This window comes from Saccopteryx bilineata, chromosome 2 (genome assembly GCF_036850765.1).
Source record: "Saccopteryx bilineata isolate mSacBil1 chromosome 2, mSacBil1_pri_phased_curated, whole genome shotgun sequence".
NCBI lineage: Eukaryota > Metazoa > Chordata > Mammalia > Chiroptera > Emballonuridae > Saccopteryx > Saccopteryx bilineata.
Window position 1 is genome coordinate 309,503,403 of NC_089491.1, and position 20,490 is coordinate 309,523,892.

At 36.8% G+C, this 20,490-nt stretch overlaps 1 protein-coding gene across 1 annotated transcript in view; it reads left to right on the forward strand.

Annotated features, from left to right (window-relative positions):
- The first annotated feature begins 523 nt into the window (after positions 1-523).
- Positions 524-20,490, forward strand: part of SPTA1 (spectrin alpha, erythrocytic 1) — a 161,685-nt gene continuing 141,718 nt past the window's right edge. The window contains exons 1-7 of the mRNA XM_066255179.1: positions 524-617; positions 10,276-10,515; positions 11,771-11,896; positions 14,123-14,263; positions 15,062-15,208; positions 17,256-17,389; positions 18,500-18,644. Coding sequence (XP_066111276.1) covers positions 615-617; positions 10,276-10,515; positions 11,771-11,896; positions 14,123-14,263; positions 15,062-15,208; positions 17,256-17,389; positions 18,500-18,644 — 936 coding nt within the window. The 5' untranslated portion in view covers positions 524-614. The remainder of the gene's footprint in view (positions 618-10,275; positions 10,516-11,770; positions 11,897-14,122; positions 14,264-15,061; positions 15,209-17,255; positions 17,390-18,499; positions 18,645-20,490) is intronic.

A 20,490-nucleotide genomic window follows, 5' to 3' on the forward strand; every position in this document is an offset into this window, starting at 1 on the left:
TCTTGTTCACTTAGAGGCTGTTAAAAATCTGCAGTGAGGCTTGGATGAAATTGTTGAGTTATATTTTTCTAGGGACAGCTTGGAAGAAGAATTTATGTATGTCCTGAGTTCTTGTAATTCTGCAGAGTCTAAAGAATGAGCAACAAAAAATTATTTCCTATTTTATGGTTCTCAGATTTAAAATCTGAAACTAATCAAAGAAACAAAACACATTTATCTTACTTACACCATTAACTGTATTTTTTCTTTCTAAATTTCTATGTAAAAACCTTGCTTTCATTTTTTATGAAGTCCTACTGTGAAATTTTGAGTTATAGTCCCTGAAAACTGCTGAGTCACATGGCATCTGTGAAAGTTTGTAGCTGCCTCAGCTGAATCTGTCTTCTGAAGATAATGTAGGTTGTAGCTGGCGGGATTCTGAGCCCAACTAAGTTGTTTTTTTTTTTTTTCTCTGCCATATATGTACCATCTCTCTAATCATTATCTGAATTAGACTAGACAATTCCATGTGAATTGTCTTTCTCTTTCTCCCTCTTTGACTCTCTCTGTTCTGGAAATATTTTGTCTTTCCAGGTTCTAGACCTTTAGGAAAACCAGAACACTTTCCAAAGAAAATGGTGAGTAAAGAATTCTTTTTTTTTATTAATTTTTAAATTTTATTTAGAGAATTAACTTTAACAGGGTGACATTGATCACTAAGATTACAAAGGTTTCAGGTAAACGTTTCTATAGATTTTGAACTGTTGATTACTTTGTATGCCCATCACCCAGAGTCAAATCATTTTCCATCACTTTGTATTTGTCTCTTTACACCTTACCCCCACTGCCTCCCCCCCATCCTTTTCCCCCTGGTAACCACTTCACTGCAGAATCCTTTACAGTGCAATTTGTCTTTATATCTCCTTGAATTTTCTGTACTATCTTTAACAGGAGGATTAAGAATTATTCTTGGCTCTTACAAAGTAAAGAAATTAAATTATAATTTTTGTGTGTGAATGTCTTATTTTAAACAATGACATTGAGCTAGTGGTTATACAGCACTTAAATCTAGCATGACCTGTTTACATGGGTTTTCAGAAAGAACAACTAACTTGAAATAAAATAATACAGAATACTCTGAGTTTTCATAGAATGATATAATTCTGTAGCCTGACTAGTGAAGATGTACAGAGTAGTAATTATATTTAGAAAGGAAGACTGAAATTTGACTTACATTGAATGTTCTGACTGAAATAAACCAGGGGAAATTGTGCTTTTATCCAGATGAGCAAAGGTAAACTTTGTGGAGATTCTGCAGGATATTGTCACAAATACGTTAGATCTCACTACAGAAAAAGATTTTTATGTTGTTTGAGAGTACAATGTTTTATATTTCAAAAGCCAATTACTAACATACTAATAATTTGACATTTGTGGTAATTGGGTAGTAAGTAGAGGGCTGAACTTCTGACTTGTAGTGCTTGTGAATTTAGCAAATAAGGAGTAAAGAATACTACATTTCTCCATGTGTAAGACACACTTTAATTTTGGGGCCCAAAATTTGAAAAAAATATTTATTGAACTCAAGTTTTATTCATCATAAAATTCATACAACTTCTCATCACTGTCAAAACTCCCATCCATTAGCTTGTCCTCATTTTTGTCTGATGAAACATCACTGTCCTCATATATTGCCTCGTCCTCAGTTTCATCTATGGCATTTGAAATGCCACACTTCTACAACCACTGTATAAGACACACCCAGTTTTTAGACCCCAAATTTTTCGAAAAATGGTGAGTCTTATACACAGGGAAATATGGTTTATTTACCCATGTGTATGAGCTACATTTTTAAGTAAAAGGAAAACATTTTTAAACTTTTGTGTGTATTATTAATGAAGTTAATTGCATGCCATTTTAATTATTAATTAAATTGTGTTCAGAATAATCAATACTTGTCAACCTTATTAGCCTTTGAAAAAGATAAAATTGTATTTTTTATTCATCTGAAAATGTGGTTTGGCTAATTTAAATATAACTTGCATTATTAGTACAAATTAATTCTATCTATAGAACTTAGTAAGTATGGGCATAAGTTTATGTGAAAACTCAGAAAAGTATATCTTAAAATTATATAAATGTTTTAAAGCCCTTGTAACAACAGACTTTTTTTTTCCTTGATTTTGTAGCTTTTTTATTTATTTTGTACTTAATATTTTATTTGCCCTATTCTTTTATAAGTCCATTTTAGACTGCTTATTTTTATTTTTATTTTTTTCAGTTGTTTATTGATTGCTTTTTCTTTTTTTTTTTTTTTAATAAATTTTTATTAATGGTAATGGGATGACATTAATAAATCAGGGTACATATATTCAAAGAAAACATGTCTAGGTTATTTTGTCATCAAATTATGTTGCAAACCCCTCGCCCAAAGTCAGATTGTCTTCCGTCACCCTCTATCTAGTTCTCTGTGCCCCTCCCCCTCCCCCTAACTCTCTCCCTCCCTCCCTCCCATGTCCTCCCTCCCCCCCCCCACCCTTGGTAACCACCACACTCTTGTCCATGTCTCTTAGTCTCATTTTTATGTTCCACCAATGTATGGAATCATGTAGTTCTTGTTTTTTTTCTGATTTACTTATTTCACTCCTTATAATGTTATCAAGATCCCACCATTTTGCTGTAAATGATCTGATGTCATCATTTCTTATGGCTGAGTAGTATTCCATAGTGTATATGTGCCACATCTTCTTTATCCAGTCTTCTATTGAAGGGCTTTTTGGTTGTTTCCATGTCTTGGGCACTGTGAACAGTGCTGCAATGAACATGGGGCTACATGTGTCTTCACGTATCAATGTTTCTGAGGTTTTGGGGTATATACCCAGTAGAGGGATTGCTGGGTCATAAGGTAGTTCTATTTGCAGTTTTTTGAGGAACCACCATACTTTCCTCCATAATGGTTGTACTACTTTACAGTCCCACCAACAGTGAATGAGGGTTCCTTTTTCTCCACAGCCTCTCCAACATTTGCTATTACCCGTCTTGTTGATAATAGCTAATCTAACAGGAGTGAGGTGGTATCTCATTGTAGTTTTGATTTGCATTTCTCTAATAACTAATGAAGCTGAGCATCTTTTCATATATCTGTTGGCCATTTGTATCTCTTCCTGGGAGAAGTGTCTGTTCATATCCTCTTCCCATTTTTTTATTGGATTGTTTGTTTGTTTGTTTGTTGTTGAGTTTTATGAGTTCTTTGTAAATTTTGGATATTAGGCCCTTATCTGAGCTGTCGTTTGAAAATATCAGTTCCCATATAGTTGGCTGTCTGTTTATTTTGATATCAGTTTCTCTTGCTGAGCAAAAACTTTTAATTCTGATGTAGTCCCATTCATTTATCTTTGCCTTCACTTCTCTTGCCATTGGAGTCAAGTTCATAAAATGTTCTTTAAAACCCAGGTCCATGATTTTAGTACCTATGTCTTCTTCTATGTACTTTATTGTTTCAGGTCTTATATTTAGGTCTTTGATCCATTTTGAATTAATTTTAGTACACGGGGACAGGCTGTAGTCGAGTTTCATTCTTTTGCATGTGGCTTTCCAGTTTTCCCAACACCATTTGTTGAAGAGGCTTTCTTTTCTCCATTGTGTGTTGTTGGCCCCTTTATCAAAGATTATTTGACCATATATATGTGGTTTTATTTCTGGGCTTTCTATTCTGTTCCATTGGTCTGAGTGTCTATTTTTTTGCCAATACCATGCTGTTTTGATTATCGTGGCCCTATAATATAGTTTAAAGTCAGGTATTGTAATGCCCCCAGCTTCATCCTTTTTCCTTAGGATTGTTTTGGCTATTCGGGGTTTTTTATAGTTCCATATAAATCTGATGATTTTTTGTTCCATTTCTTTAAAAAATCTCATAGGGATTTTGATGGGAATTGCATTAAATTTGTATATTGCTTTGGGTAATATGGCCATTTTGATTATATTTATTCTTCCTATCCAAGAACAAGGAATATTTTTCCATCTCATTGTATCTTTTTTCGATTTCCCTTAACAATGCTTTGTAATTTTCATTATATAGGTCCTTTACGTTCTTTGTTATGTTTATTCCTAGGTATTTTATTTTTTTTGTTGCAATCGTGAAGGGGATTATTTTTTTGAGTTCGTTTTCTAATATTTCATTGTTGGCATATAGAAAGGCTATGGACTTTTGTATGTTAATTTTGTATCCTGCAACCTTACTGTATTGGTTTATTGTTTCTAATAATCTTTTTGTGGAGTCCTTCGGGTTTTCGATGTATAGGATCATATCATCAGCAAAAAGTGATAGCTTTACTTCTTCTTTTCCGATATGGATGCCTTTTATTTCTTTGTCTTGTCTGATTGCTCTGGCCAGAACTTCTAGCACCACGTTGAATAAGAGTGGAGAGAGTGGACAACCCTGTCTTGTTCCTGATTTAAGGTAGAAAGTCCTCAGTTTTATGCCGTTTAATAGGATGTTGGCTGATGGTTTATCATATATGGCCTTTATCATGTTGAGATATTTTCCTTCTATACCCATTTTGTTGAGAGTCTTAAACATAAAATTGTGTTGTATTTTATCAAAAGCCTTTTCTGCATCTATTGATAAGATCATGTGGTTTTTGTTCTTTGTTTTGTTGATATGGTGTATTACGTTAACCGTTTTGCGTATGTTGAACCATCCTTGAGATTCTGGGATGAATCCCACTTGATCATGATGTATTATTTTTTTAATATGTTGTTGTATTCGGTTTGCCAGTATTTTGTTTAGTATTTTAGCATCTGTATTCATTAGAGATATTGGTCTGTAGTTTTCTTTCTTTGTGCCATCCTTGCCAGGTTTTGGTATGAGGGTTATGTTGGCCTCATAGACTGTGTTTGGAAGTATTGCTTCTTCTTCAATTTTTTGGAAGACTTTGAGTAGAATAGGAACCAAGTCTTCTTTGAATGTTTGATAGAATTCATTAGTATAACCGTCTGGGCCTGGACTTTTCTTTTTGGGGAGGTTTTTAATAGTTTTTTCTATTTCCTCCCTGCTGATTGGTCTGTTTAGGCTTTCTGCTTCTTCATGACTCAGTCTAGGAAGGTTGTATTGTTCTAGGAATTTATCCATTTCTTCTAGATTATTGTATTGGGTGGCATATAATTTTTCATAGTATTCTACAATAATTCTTTGTATATCTATGATGTCTGTGGTGATCTCTCCTCTTTCATTTTGGATTTTATTTATTTGAGTCCTGTGCCTTTTTTCCTTGGTGAGTCTTGCCAAGGGTTTGTCAATTTTGTTGATCTTTTCAAAGAACCAGCTCCTTGTTTTATTGATTTTTTCTATAGTTTTTCTCTTCTCTATTTCATTTATTTCTGCTCTGATTTTTATTATCTCCTTTCTTCGGCTGGTTTTGGGTTGTCTTTGTTCTTCTTTTTCTAGTTCCTTAAGGTGTGAAGTTAAGTGGTTTACTTCGGCTCTCTCTTGTTTGTTCATATAGGCCTGAAGTGATATGAGCTTTCCTCTTATTACTGCTTTTGCTGCATCCCAGAGATTCTGATATGTCGTATTTTCATTTTCATTTGTCTGTATATATTTTTTGATCATAGCACTTATTTCTTCTTTGACCCATTCATTTTTTAGAAGTATGTTGTTTAGTTTCCACATTTTTGTGGGTTTTCCCCCCTCTTTTTTGCAGTTGAATTCTAGTTTCAAGGTTTTATGATCAGAAAATATGCTTGGTACAATTTCAATTTTTCTAAATTTGCTGATATTGTCTTTGTGGCCCAACATATGGTCAATTCTTGAGAATGTTCCATGTACACTAGAGAAAAATGTATACTCTGTCGCTTTGGGATGAAGTGTCCTGTAGATGTCTATCATATCCAGGTGTTCTAGTATTTTGTTTAAGGCCACTATGTCTTTGTTGATTCTCTGTTTGGATGACTGATCTAGAACCGTCAGCGGTGTATTGAGGTCTCCAAGTATGATTGTATTTTTGTTAGTTTTTGTTTTAAGGTCAATAAGTAGCTGTCTTATATATTTTGGTGCTCCTTGGTTTGGTGCATATATATTAAGGATTGTTATGTCTTCTTGATTCAACTTCCCCTTAATCATTATGAAATGACCATTTTTGTCTCTGAGTACTTTTTCTGTCTTGTAGTCAGCATTATTAGATATGAGTATTGCTACGCCTGCTTTTTTTTGGGTGTTGTTTGCTTGGAGTATTGTTTTCCAGCCTTTCACTTTGAATTTGTTTTTATCCTTGTTGCTTAGATGTGTTTCTTGTAGGCAGCATATAGTTGGATTTTCTTTTTTAATCCATTCTGCTACTCTGTGTCTTTTTATTGGTAAGTTAAATCCATTTACATTTAGTGTAATGATTGACACTTGTGGGTTCCCTACTGCCATTTTCTAAATTGCTTTCTGTTAGTTTTGTATCTAGTTTGATTCTTCTCTTTTGTTTTTCTATCATTTGTTTTTGTTTGTTTGTGTTCCATACTTCTTTCCTCTGTTGCTACCTTTTTTAAGTCAAGTGTTTTTGTGGTGGTTTTTTTAAGGGTGGTTACCATTAAGTAATGAAAAGGGTACCTACCATATTCATTGTAGTACCCTATCTTATAAGTATTTCTGCACTTCATCATCCTTTGCTACTGTTAATCTCCATCCTCTCCCCCTTTTTTTTCCTTTGTTGTCACAGTTTAAGTTTGGTTTTATTGTGTTCTTGGTGGAGCTGTTACTTGTGGTGTTGTTTTCTTTTGTTCTTTGAATCTGGTTGGAAAACCCCCTTTAGTATTTCCTGGAGTGGGGGCTCTCTGTTGATAAATTCTCTCATCTTTTCTGTATTTGTGAATGTTTTTATATCTCCTTCATACTTGAAGGATAGCTTTGATGGGTATAGTATTCTTGGCTGAAAGTTCCTCTCTTTCAGGGCTTTAAATATTGGGGTCCACTCTCTTCTAGCTTGTACAGTTTCTGCTGAGAAATCTGATGATAATCTAATAGGCCTTCCTTTATATGTTGTACTCTTCTTTTCCCTGGCTGCCTTGAGAATTTTTTCTTTGTCATTGGTTTGTGTCATCTTTATTATGATGTGCCTTGGAGTGGGTTTGTTGGGGTTAAGAAAACTTGGTGTTCTGTTTGCTTCTTGAATTTGAGGCTTTAGTTTCTTCCACAGGCTTGGGAAGTTCTCGTCTATTATTTGTTTGAGTATATTCTCCATTCCATTTTCTTTCTCTTCTCCCTCTGATATACCTATTATTCTTATGTTATTCTTTCTGATGGAGTCAGACAATTCCTGTAGGGCTTTCTCGTTTTTTATTATTTTTGAGTCTCTTTCTTCTTCTCTCTGTTGTGCCTCAGGTTGTTTGTCTTCTATTTCACTAATCCTATCTTCAATCTGGGCTGTTCTGTTAGCTAAGCTTGTTACCTCGTTTTTCAGCTCGTGAATTGAGTTTTTCATTTCTGTTTGATTTGGTTTTATAGTTTCAATTTCTTTGGTAATATATTCTTTGTGTTCATTGAGTTGTTTTCTGATCTCCCTATATTGCCTTTCTGTGTTTTCTTGTATATCTCTGAGTATTTTTAAGATTTCTATTTTAAATTCTCTGTCATTTAGCTCCAAGGCTTCCAATATGTTAAGTCTTTTCTCCATAGATTTTTCCACATCCATTTGTGTTACCTCTCTTTCTTTTGTATCCATAATATTCGATTTCCTCTTTCTTTTCAGCATCTGAGGGTGGTCTTATTGATAGCACTAATTAGAATTAATAAAGAGTAAAAAGTAAAAAAAAAAAAAAAAAAAAAGGTAAAACACCCCACAAAAAAAAACAGTAATAATTTATTATTTCCCCCTTTTTTTCTCTCTTCTCTTTCCCTCCTCTCCCCTCCTCAGGGAAATATCGTGCCTATAATGGAGGGCCTGATTTGGGGTGAAGAGTTCAAGGGGCAAAAAAAAGGGAGTAGGGACCTACTAAATGCAAAAAAAAAAAAAAAGGAAGAAAATCTTAGACAAGCATAAGATGATTTGCTTGTAAGTGATGGTCAACTAAGTGATATAATGAGAGGGATAAGAGGGAACCAGAAAAAAGGACCAAAAAAAATAATAAAGAAGAAAAAATAAAAATAATAAGTAAAAATCTGTTGTATTAAGTGGAGCGAAGACTAAATACAATGGAGACCTTGGGTTGGGAGGACCCAAAATGCCACAAAAATAAACAAACAAGAAAAAAAATAAAAACAAAAGCAAAAAAGAGAAATAAAGCCAAAAAAAAGCCTTGAGTCCCAAATTAACTAATTTGTTCGTGATTGAGGATTATATGGGAGGAAAGTAAAATGAGAAAAGAAAAAACGAATAGAGAGGAAAAAATAAGAAAAAGAGAAAAACGAAGGAAGAAATAAAATAGGAAGAGAAAAAAACAAAATAAAGCAAGACAAAAAAAAAAAAACAAAAGAGGAGAGAGTGAGAGTTAATTATTTTGGAGTATAACCTTAAAGGAGGGTGAGGATAAAGAAGAAAAATAAAATGCAACACTCATGGGTAGTGTAGTTCAAGAAAGGGGAAGCATAAGATGGGCAGAGAATAGAAGGACCGAGGTGGAGGAAATAAAAGCAAAAAGATAGAAGAAACAAACAACAACAACAACCAAAAAAAATTAGTGGATCAAATTGTAAAGTCTGTGGGTTTTTCTTGATTTTGAGAGGTTAACTTCTTCCTTTTTCTTTTCTCTCCCTCTTCCTGGTCGGTGACTCTGTACCCCAGGCTCTGCACCTGTGTCACTCTTAGGTAGGGATTGCAGTTGATGGGATTCTATGGCAATGTCATATAATTGGCTTTAGTCTTGCTGGAAGTAAAGGCTTGTTGGCGTTTTCAGGGTCCAACGATGAGAGAGTTTGCTTTCCTGGATTCTCTCTCCTAGTCCCCCCTTTCTGAATTAGCAGCCTGGTGATCCAGCTATAAGGATGCAACTGCTTCTGCCTGGGGAGTAAGAGGCTCAAAGAGCTGGGAAATCCCCACTCTATCCCCACTCAGTGCAAGGCTTTGGGAAAGGCTCTGAGAGTCAGGGCCTCCAGTGTAATCAGGCGGGGGTGGGAGTCAATTGTTGTCAAGGTGACTGTTCAGCGCCTATCATTTAGTTGGACCTCTCAACCCAGGCTTTCCACACTTTGTAGCCTGTTTTTGCAGGGAAGAAGAGGCACTAGTCTCTGCTTACGACTAGTGTAGTATAGACCTTATTATCTGCCAAGTCCTTCTTGTTAGCGTTTATCCCTGAATATGGAGGCTCTATCAATCAGAAGTTGCCCCCGCCCCTTTAGCGAGAGGCACTAAAAAATATCACGCCTCTTGTCTTGGATCGTTGAACTGAGAGAGATCTTATCAATTAGAACCGAGGGTGCGCAGATTTTATGGGTTAAGCTAATTTCAGTGATTGGGACGCAGCTGTGCTTCCGAAGGTATTTTAGGCTGCCTGCGCGCGCCCCTCCCCCAATGCTTGATTGTTAGCTTGAATGGCTGGGTGAGGTGCCCCGCCCACGGAGAGAATCTCCCAAGCCTCTCCCGCTCGCCCCGCCACTGGCGGCTGGACCGCACCAGGCGCAGGATAATGGAGTCCCCTGGGTGTGCGGGCCAGCAGGGCGCCCTGGGCGCGTGGAATGCCCAAGGCACGCACGCGAATGGGGCGCTCCGGGCACCGGTGGCTGGCGACCCCCACTCGCAGTGTGCGGGGCCGCTGGAAACGTCAGCGGTGCTCAACCGGACCGGGCGTGCTCTGGCTGCTCGCAGCGGCTCTCGGTGGCGGCTCGTGGCAGCCACTCGCGGTGGCGGTTCGTGGCGGCCGCTCGCGGCAGCTCGCGGGGGCTCGCTGCGGCTCGCGGTGGTGGCTTGCGTCGGCCGCTCGCGGCGGCTCGCGGTTCCCAAGTATATGGGCTGACTCACCACAGGCGCACTACCTTGCGGTTTGAAAGAACGTCCCTGTGGTAGATTCCTCCACACCCTCGTTTCTCAGATTCAAGTGATAACAGTCCTTTCGCTATCAGTTTGTGTGGAACTCCGGAATGCTCCGAGGATAAATTTTTCTGTTTCTAGTTGATAAATTTGTTGTGATTTAGGGGAGAGCTGTCGGACGCGCTGCTCACGGCGCCATTTCCGTGACGTCACCCAACAGACTTTTTTAGGCTTAAAGATACCTAGACATAAGTCCAAAATATGTAAGTGCCTTGGGGCATATTAAAGGGGACAGTATACTAGAAATCTGAGAACCAGCAATGGATAGAACTTTTTTTTTAACTTGCAGGCTATGGAAAGCAGTGGGCCAAAGGTATTAGAAACAGCAGAAGAGATCCAAGAGAGGCGTCAGGAGGTGTTGACTCGGTATCAGAGGTTCAAGGAACTGGTTGCTGAGAGGGGCCAGAAGCTTGAAGAGTCCTACCACTACCAGGTTTTCAGACGGGATGCAGATGACCTAGAGAAATGGATCTTAGAGAAACTCAAGATCGCCGGAGATAAGAGCTATGAAGACCCAACTAACATACAGGTCACTCAGTTCCACTAACAGTTTCTAAATAGACCATAAGATTTTAAAAAAGAAAAATATTCTTATAACTGGTTAACTGTAGGAGGAGGATGCAATAGAAAGATTAGACTATCTGTAAGAGACATTTTGCCTCTCAGTAGCCTATACCTTCAACTTTTTAACCCTCAGCACCTTATTTACAAAGGAAAGTCCTTATAGATCAGCAATTTTGAAGCTTTTCTCTTCTCATAACATGTATAAACTAGCCACTAAGGGAAAATAAAGGCACTAACCACTTCGCCCTTAGTAACTAATTTATTTTTGCCATGAGATGAAAACGGTTGTGTTTAATCAAGAGCATTGACCTCTTCTCCCTTAGTTTATGTGTATCATAGGGAGGAAAAAAGGTTGAAAGTTGCTGTTCTAGATAATATCTTATGAATGTAATATTCATCTGATGTAAAACTCTGGGCAAAACAGTGACAGTGACCAAGAGTTTAAAAAATTTATTTAAGTGATTTTAATATTCTGTGACATTAAGAATGGAATTGAGGTGAAAAGACATCAATGCTTCGGAAACAACTGATTTCCACTCCCCTCAGAAAGACCTGAGTTAACCAAGGTTTTCTCTGGGTTTTCTAGAAATGACTGATCATATCAAATGAGAGGTCATGAGAGAAGGTTAGGGAAGTTCACACCTTTACCTGTAATATGGCATGTGACATCGTCATGATCAGAAGAGTTACATGCCTAAAAGGGGCAATCATTATTACAAATTAACTTTATTAATTTATATATGACAATAATAACATAATCTGGCATGTGAAAACTTAATCTAAGAAAAAAACAGTATTGTAATGATCATCTTTCTTATTGTTCTCTACTCTTCTTCTTAAAGGAATTTCTTTCTTTTTAAAAAAAGAAAAAGAAAAAACTCTGTGTTACATTCTTTCATTTACCTAGAAGACAATTGAGGCTTTAAAATAATAGGTATTTACTAGAAATTTCTCAAAACCAGTAGGAAAAGAAAAAAAACCTTTCTCTGTGGTCACTGAATTTGAGCCTGGAATCCTTTGAAAATCTGTGTGCAGTGATTCTGCTTAGAGCGGCCATTTCTTTTAGGATGTGACTTCCCCATCTATAGTCATTGATTATTACTTAATCTGGGTTGGGCAACAAGTAGTTCTGACTGAGAGTAAGATGAGAAACAAAAGGAACTTTTTATGGTTCAGAGATATTAGACTTCATTAGCTATAAACTGATTTCTAAACTTTAGGCAAAGTATCAGAAGCATGAATCCTTCGAAGCAGAGGTGCAGGCAAAATCAAGAGTCATTCCTGAGCTGGAAGAAATCAGGAAAGTCCGATTTGCTGAGGGGCATTTTGCCCATGAAGACACCAAGGTAAATATATGGCAGAGCTCTCAAAGATAAGTTTGTAATTGTTGATTACTTTATCAGGACTTTAACGGATTATACTAAATATAAACTTTGATGTAACTGGCTTGGAATTAGGGCTCCTGCCTCTTACCTTTTATAAAGGATGGGGCAAGAAAGATTATGGGTTGTCCATATGTTCCTTGGGGTGGGTAGAAAAATTATGATACAAAAGCTCTCACTGATGGCATCACATTTCTTCCTGTGGCACTGCAGAGTAAATTGACTCAAGAAAAAACCCACTTCCAGGGGAGGGGAAGGGAGGAGATGGAGAGGGCTGGGAGGAGGGGAGAAGCATAAAGAAAACCAAATAAAAGGTGATAAAGGACGATTTGACTTTGAGCAATGGGTATACAACATAATCAAACGTCAAAGTGATCTGGAGATGTTTTCTCTAAATCTACGTACTCTAGTTCAGTGTTTTTCAACCAGTGTGCCACGGCACACTAGTGTACCGTGAGACATGGTCAGGTGTGAGTATAAATACATTTAGAAACTATATTATTAACTATATGTATAATATGTACTGTGTTAGAGTGTCGTTTTGTGTCGTTTTTTTGGTAGGTGGTGTGCCCCAGGATTTTGTAAATGTAAAAAATGTGCCACGGCTCAAAAAAGGTTGAAAATCATTGCTCTAGTTGACCAATGTGACCCCGTTAAAATTAAAAAGAAAAAGAAAAAGAAAAAAAACACTTCAATCTTTTTCCAAATTTCCCAGTTGAATTGGCTTTCCCAAATGTCCTAATTATTTCTTCATTCTTCATAGTCCTTAACCCTTAAACGTTTTGGAAAAGGGATGTTCTCCATTTGAATCTTAACTGAAATATTTGTACCTTTGTCTCCAATATCTCTTTCTCTTCCCAGTCCACACGGTGTGATCACTATTGTAGATCTCCAAACCCTCCTGATCACTTTGAAAAATTCCTACAATACCTTTTCTTCAGAAAATTCTCCTAAACACTGAAGACCACCACATTTAATCTATGTACTCTCCCAACATATTTTCATTTAAATAGAAAATTTAGGATCTTTTTTGTATAAATACATTTTTTACTGTTTATATATGTTTTAAATTGTTAAAACATCGGTATCACGTACTTAAAAATTGGTCTTCCCTTATTTAACAAATCCACCCATTTTATTGTCAACAAAATACAGTCAGGGAACACGGACTTTAACCAGAATAGAACCTTATTCAAAAGAAAAACATGGAATAAGAAAATCTCAAAAGATATTCATTGATATAAAATAGAAATTATTTTGTATTATTCAGTTTTGGGTGCCACCAAGTTCCTAGATTAATTAGAATATTTGAAATGTGTTTAAAATATCTTCACATCTATCAGAATTATTAGGACTATGTCAAATTGTGTGATGCAGGATTTAGAGAGAAATGTGGTCTATATATATACTACCTTGAACAACAGAGTAATTGTAAGATGCAAGATTCTTGAAGACATGACATAGATGATAAGTTTACTTTTACAAGATATGCACTACATAATCCTCAAGCTAACCTGGCACTGAAGCCCTCAACTATATGATCTCAAAGTTCTCCTATTGCTTTGGGACCACTGATTTAATTTAATTTAATTAATTAATTTATTTATTTTATTTTGTTCTGATCTTTTCTGGCATACAGTTCATAATAAGTATTTTTTTCTGTGATTTTGCCACTGCTTAGAATACTCTTGCCCTATTTTCTACTTGCCAAAATTCTATTTTTCAAGATGCACTTCAAGTGAGCACTCGTCCATGAATCATTACCCCATCATATCTCAGTGTTTTTAATCACTTTTTTTTAAAACCCCAAAGCATTTCTAAAAATTGTTTTGTTTTATGGAAGATAATATCTGGCTCGAACATATCTTATGTTCTCTTTTTTAAGCTGGAAACGGGGAGAGACAGTCAGACAGACTCCCGCATGCGCCCGACCGGGAAGCAAATGGGCGCCTCTCCTATGTGCCCTGGCCAGGAATCAAACCCGGGTCCCCCACACGCCAGGCCGACGCTCTACCGCTGAGCCAACCGGCCAGGGCCTCTTATGTTCTCTTTTAAATACTAGTTGAACAGTTAACGCACAAGTGAATGGAAAGGAACATTTTTATCTAAGTCCCTCTCTGCACAAGTCTCTGAGACTGCACCTACTCCATAGCCTCTGTGTTTTAGTAGTTTTTCCTCTTTTCCCCAAAGGTCCATCTGGAGCAATTGCGCCACCTGTGGGACCTGCTGATAGAGCTGATGCAAGAGAAGGGCTCCTTCCTTCTGCAGACCCTGAAGCTCCAGCAGTACTTACAGGAGTGTGCTGACATCTTGGAGTGGATTGGAGACAAGGTATAAAACTAAACAGTATGTATTTAGGACTTCTCAGCCCTTTATGCCAGGCTTCCAAAGAAATTTAATATAAGCTATTAATAAAAAATGTAGGCATCTGTTCCTGTACTTTATTCCTTAGAAGAAGAAGAAACTTTGGCTAAGATTTACGGGACATTCTAGAGATTGTTAACATTGTAAAGGAGAAGGTAAGTTTAAATTATGATTCTGAATATGAAGAAGACAAGATTTACATGAAAATTGTGCACTGGAAGATAATCTAGGCTTGTCCCTCTCATACTTTCCATGATATTACACTCCATCTTCCATTTTTACTCCTACACTAGGTCCAGGCTGACAGTATTGCCAGCTCTTTCCTTAGCTCCTGTTTTTCAGTGCCTATAACTATAACGTTTCTTTTTTTTCTAAATACTTTAAGATTAATATTAGGGTTAGGACTGAAGACTTGTACAAGCAAGTGCTTACTTAGCACAATGATTTTGTAGATATTTAGTATATTGATTTGAGTAGAACCCAGATAAATTTATTTTTTTGTTCTAAAACTTAAGGGGTGCTTCCATGGGCTCTGCCCAACAATATCCCTGATTGCTGTGAAGGATTACCCCAAAGAGCACTGTCCCCTGGGCCAAGGTGACATATACTTTTACATTTGGTGTTTTTTTAGAAATGGTTCTCCCAGGTTCTACCTGTATCTCCTTCTGAGTTATCCTAGGAAAGCAGGCATGGATTTAAGACATTTTATCTGAAGGAATTAATAAATCTTTGCTGATGATTCAATAGAATTTTCTGTGTCTACAGGAGGCCATAGTGACATCAGTAGAACTGGGTGAGGACTGGGAACGCACAGAGGTTCTGCATAAGAAATTTGAAGAGTTCCAAGTGGATCTGACAGCGAGAAAAGGGAAAGTGGATGGAGTGAACCAATATGCTAACCAGTGTGCTGAGGTGAGGTGGAGAGCAAAAAAGTCGATCCAATTATAGGGTTCTGATCTTAAAGAAAAACTTCTGGCTAATCCAGGGTGGGGCGTGAGGTATATTGGACATTGTGAGAAAACAGAGGGATGTATGTCTCTGGAATAACATGCCCAAATCAGTTTCTTCTCTCTGGATCCATACTTTGCCACTACATGAAAATGGAGGTATGAGTAAGTGCGTGTGTATAGAGAAATTACATATACAATGAAGTAACTCCTGCACTGTGCAGTACACTGATTACTCATGTTTATGCAGCACTCTTTCTTCTTGAAGAATCAGAATAAATTAGCAAAAGATATAAATTAATGGTGGACTATTATAATATATATGATATCATTATATATGATTTTTGTGTGGGCACAGAGGGAAAGGAAGCGGATTTAACCTTAGGTTCTTAAGAAAATACATTAATGTTGCTCAATATCAATATCTTAGCAGACAAATACTCAGTATGTGAATGAATAAACCTATTATATGCAAGAAAACTGAGAAGCCAGTCTGATTTCATATGTATATGATATACAAAAAAACTAGAAAAGTTCTGCTTTTTCCATTATGGTTTTATTATCACTACAGTTTTATAATGGGAAATACTTTTATAAGTTGGTACCCAGGTTTTAGAATGAATGAATACTAAAGTAGGAAAAAATAACCTATTTCTCAAATTTTTTTCTGGGTTACATTTCCAATGGTTCCTAAATTTTTTCTGTTCACCATCTTTTTCTTATAGCAATTTTTATTTATTGTTGTCACAAACTGCCACAAAACTTAGAACAACAAATCTCTTATTTTTCCCATGACTCAATGACTCAGATTCACTGAATCATGATTCAATGAATTAGCTGTTGATCTGGGCAGTTCTCCTGAACTCACCTGGTATTAAGTTGTGATAGTTATGTGGTGATTCAGTTAAGGTGGAGGATCTAAAATGGACTCACTCTCATCTCTGGGGCCTTAACAAGGATAATCAAGGCTTTTTTCATATAGTCTTATATTTCAGTAGCTCATGCTTTCTTTGTGTCAGTGTTCCTACAGGGTAAGAACAGAAGCTAAAATGCTTCTTGAGGCCTAAGTGCTGGCGCTAATAGAATATCATTTCTGCCACATTCTATTAGTAAACAAATCAAAGTCCAAACCAGATACAATGCATGAGGTAATAGAATCTACCTCTTAAAAGGAGGATCTCATGGCAAAATAATGCGTCTATTCTTTCTAATCTAATGTAATAAGGATTAATCTAACATGGAGTTTGTTTCTTGCTCTTTTGAAGTAGGGCTCACACAGCTACAAAGGGCAACACACTCAGAAAGGAGAATGTAGAAAATTCCATCTGGAGAGGCTTCAGGATGGAAAAGGAAATGGAAAGAAACAGGGACAGGAAGACCAGGGAGATGGCCCTGTGGGAACTATTCAAAATTTCCAAGTATCAAAATAGGCTGATGCTGCTAAATTAATGTAGTATTTATAAATCTCATTGCTTTAGGTGGTTTCCAAAAATGTATAAATATAATTTTTTTGCAAAATTAAATGTATATGCATTTGTGTATAATTCTGGGTAGAGGAAAATTGTTCTCATCTCATTTTCAAAGGTGTTATGACCCCAAAAGATTTAAGAAATACAGAGCTAGTTTGGAAGATTAAGTCATATTTCACAAAAAAGATTTTTTTCTTTTCTTTTTTTTTTTTACTTGTTTTTTTTTTGTTTTCAGGATTTTCAGGAGATTTAGAAAACATCAGTAAGGTAGAACTCTGAAAATAACATCATGGTTGGGCACCCTGTTTAGTAGGCTAGACCAATGCTGTGAGCAAAATATATGATATCGGGCAGTTTGGTTTTCTAGATTATTGAAAATGTAGATCAGATTAGATCTAAGGAGCATGGCTAAAGTTAATTTCAATATCTAGCCATATAGTCATTCTTCACTTCTGAAAAGCATGAACCAGTTTGAAATGAGAAGAGTTTAAATGATGGAATAATCTCACATTTGGATAACTCCAGCATTTTTTCCTCTCAAAGGAGAACCACCCTCAGCTGCCTTTGATTAAGTTAAAGCAGGAAGAGGTAAATGTTGCCTGGGAGCGTCTCCATGGTCTGGCTCTCCAGCGACAGAAAACACTGTCCAATGCTGCAGACCTCCAGAGATTCAAAAGGTATGAGTCTGGACACTGCCTTACAGGAAACTCTGCAATAGCACCATATTCTGTTTACTGTTAGCATTAGTGGTCAACGCCTCAAAGAAAATCACAGGCTTACCTTTAAGAGAATGATAGAAAGGGTAGTTTTTTTTTAAAAAACTGTAACCCACTCTAGAGCCAAGTTTGTGGTGGCTGGAGCCCAAAGCAATGAATATAGCACTAGTGAATTAGTGATGGAAGCTCTGGAAAGGCAAGGAAAGCAAATTAAGAATTGAATGGGGATGGAAGGTGGAGCTGGGAAGAAGAATGATATTCATGAAGTGTTGACCCAAATATGGGAAATATATCGGGAGGCTCAATTATGCCCAGGTCTCTATATCTCTATGAAAACTTTTAAAAGTAAGAACTCTTTTACATTGTTTTTTGTTAATGTGTAGGAAGGTAATTTCTAAGTGGGTAAACAACTAGGTTGGACCTTGCTGTGTGATTCTTTCTTCCTTCCTTCCTTCCTTTTTCTTTCTTTCTTTCTTTCTTTCTTTCTTTCTTTCTTTCTTTCTTTCTTTCTTTCTTTCTTTCTTTCTTTTCTTTTTTTTGAGACAGGGAGAAGGAGAAAGAGTGAAAGACAGATAGGTGCAGACAGACAGGAAAGGAGAGAGATGAGAAGCATCAACTTTTTGTTGCAGCACCTTAGATGTTCATTGATTGCTTTCTCATATGTGCCTTGACCAGGGGGACTCCAGCCAAGCCAGTGACCCCTGGCTCAAGGCAGTGACCTTGGGCTCAAGCTAGTGACTTTGGGTTTCAAGCCAGTGACCTTTGAGGTCAAGCCAGCAATCATGGGGTCATGTCTATAATCTCATGCTCGAACTGATGAGTCCACACTCAAGCTGGATGAGCCCATGCTCAGGCTGGTGACCTCGGGGTTTCAAACCTGGGTCTTCAAACTCCCAAGACAATGCTCTATTCACTGTGCCATCACCTGGTCAGGCATTGCTGTGTACACTTTTCATTAGTTTTTGCTAGTGTTAAGGAAGATAGGGTAATTTCTAATGGATAAATTAAGTTGGAACCTTGTCTGGAATACCTGCTATGTTTTTTGTTGGAGCTCATGTGAATGTCTGGCAGGGATGTGACTGAAGCTATCCAGTGGATCAAGGAGAAGGAACCTCAACTTACTTCTGAGGACTATGGTAAAGACCTTGTTAGCTCTGAGGCATTGTTTCACAGTCACAAGGGACTTGAGCGGAACCTTGCAGTCATGGATGACAAGGTAAGCCACCGTTGGAAGAATGGCAGGCCTTTTTAACTAGAAGAGGTATTTAGTGGTCATCTTGCCTCCAGAGGACAAAGTAAATTTACTATTCAGTGAAATAGAAATTTTGTGATCCTTGAACATACCTCCTCATTCTAGCTCTAACTTGTATTTGAACATTAAATATCATTTATTTAAAAAATTATTTTATTTAAATCTATGTATAAATATTATATATATATGTTATGTGCCATTGATTTGGATTCAATTCCTGGAGACCCTATAAATAAATGATGTTCACAATGGCCTGTCTTTAACAGCCTTGCTCAGCTCCTATAAACTCAGGTATATATTTTGTTTTGTTTTTTTATGGAGTCAATCCATCCAGTGGTGGGATTCAAGTTATTTAACGAGTTCTCTGCCCTAATGACTGTTTTATTATTTGTTGTTATTACTATTATTATTATTATTTATTAGAAGCAGAAAGACAGACTCCTGCATGCACCCTGACTGAGATCCACCTGGCATGCCCACTCGGGGGCGATGTTCTTTCCATTGGGGCTGTTGCTCTATTGTTTGGCAACTGGGCTATTTTAGAACCTGAGGAGAGGCCATGGTGCCATCATCAGTGCCCCAGGGCCAACTTGCTTAATTGAGTCATGGCTATGGAGGGCAGTGTGGAGAGAGAGAGAGTTAGAGAGAGAAGGAAGAGGGCTGGAGAAGCAGATGGTTGCTTGTCTTATGTGCCCTGACCAGGAATCAAACACAGGAATTCCACATGCCAGGCCGATGCCCTACCACTGAGCCAAATGGCCAGGAACACCTAATGACCATTTTAAATATTAAAACAATGACATACTGAAAGGTAGTTTATTATTTCATGTGTTTAATCTTTAAATAACAACAATAAAAGAGGTACATAAAACTAGATAATGTTATAAGAAAGGGTTTTAAAATATTAATAAAAATATTCAATAATACCTGATAATAAACAATAAAACTGTTATTAAAGGTATTTCCATATTGTTTTATTTTTAAAAAATTTTAAATTTCATTTACAAAATTAACTTTAACATGGTGACAATTATCAATAAGAGTACACAGGTTTCAGGTAAATATTTCTATAGCATTTGAATTGTTCATTATGTTGTATACCCATCACCCAAAGTCAAATAATTTTCTGTCACCTTATATTTGTTTCCCTTTACACCCTTCACCTCCACTCCTTCTCACATTCCCCTCCCACGTCCCTTTCCCCCTGTTAACCATTTCACTTTTATCTATGTTCATGAGTCTCAGTTTTATATACCATGTATGTGTGAAATCATACAGTTCTTAGCATTTTCTGATTTACATATTTCCTTCAGTATAATGTTCTCAAGTTTCATCCATGTTGTCATAAATGTCACTATGTCATTCATTTCTTATGGTTGGTAGTATTCTATTATATATATGTACTACATCTTCTTTATCCAATCCTCTATTGAGGGACACATTGGTTGTTTCCATGTCTTGGCCATTGTGAAAAATGCTGTGATGAACATGGGGGTGCATGTGTCTTTACGTACCAAAGTTTTTGAGTTTGGGGGTAGATACAAAGTAGAGGAGTTGCTGGATCATATGGTAATTCTGTTCTTAATTTTTTGAAAAACCATCATACTTTCTTCCATAATGGTTGTACTAGTTTACATTCTTACCAGCAGTGAATAAGAGTTTGAATTTCTCTACAGCCTCTCCAACACTTGTTAATAACTGTCTTGTTGATAATAGCCAATCTAACAGGTGTGAGGTGATATCTCATTGTAGTTTTGATTTACATTTTTCAAATAGCTATTGAAGATGAGCATCTTTTCATATATCTGTT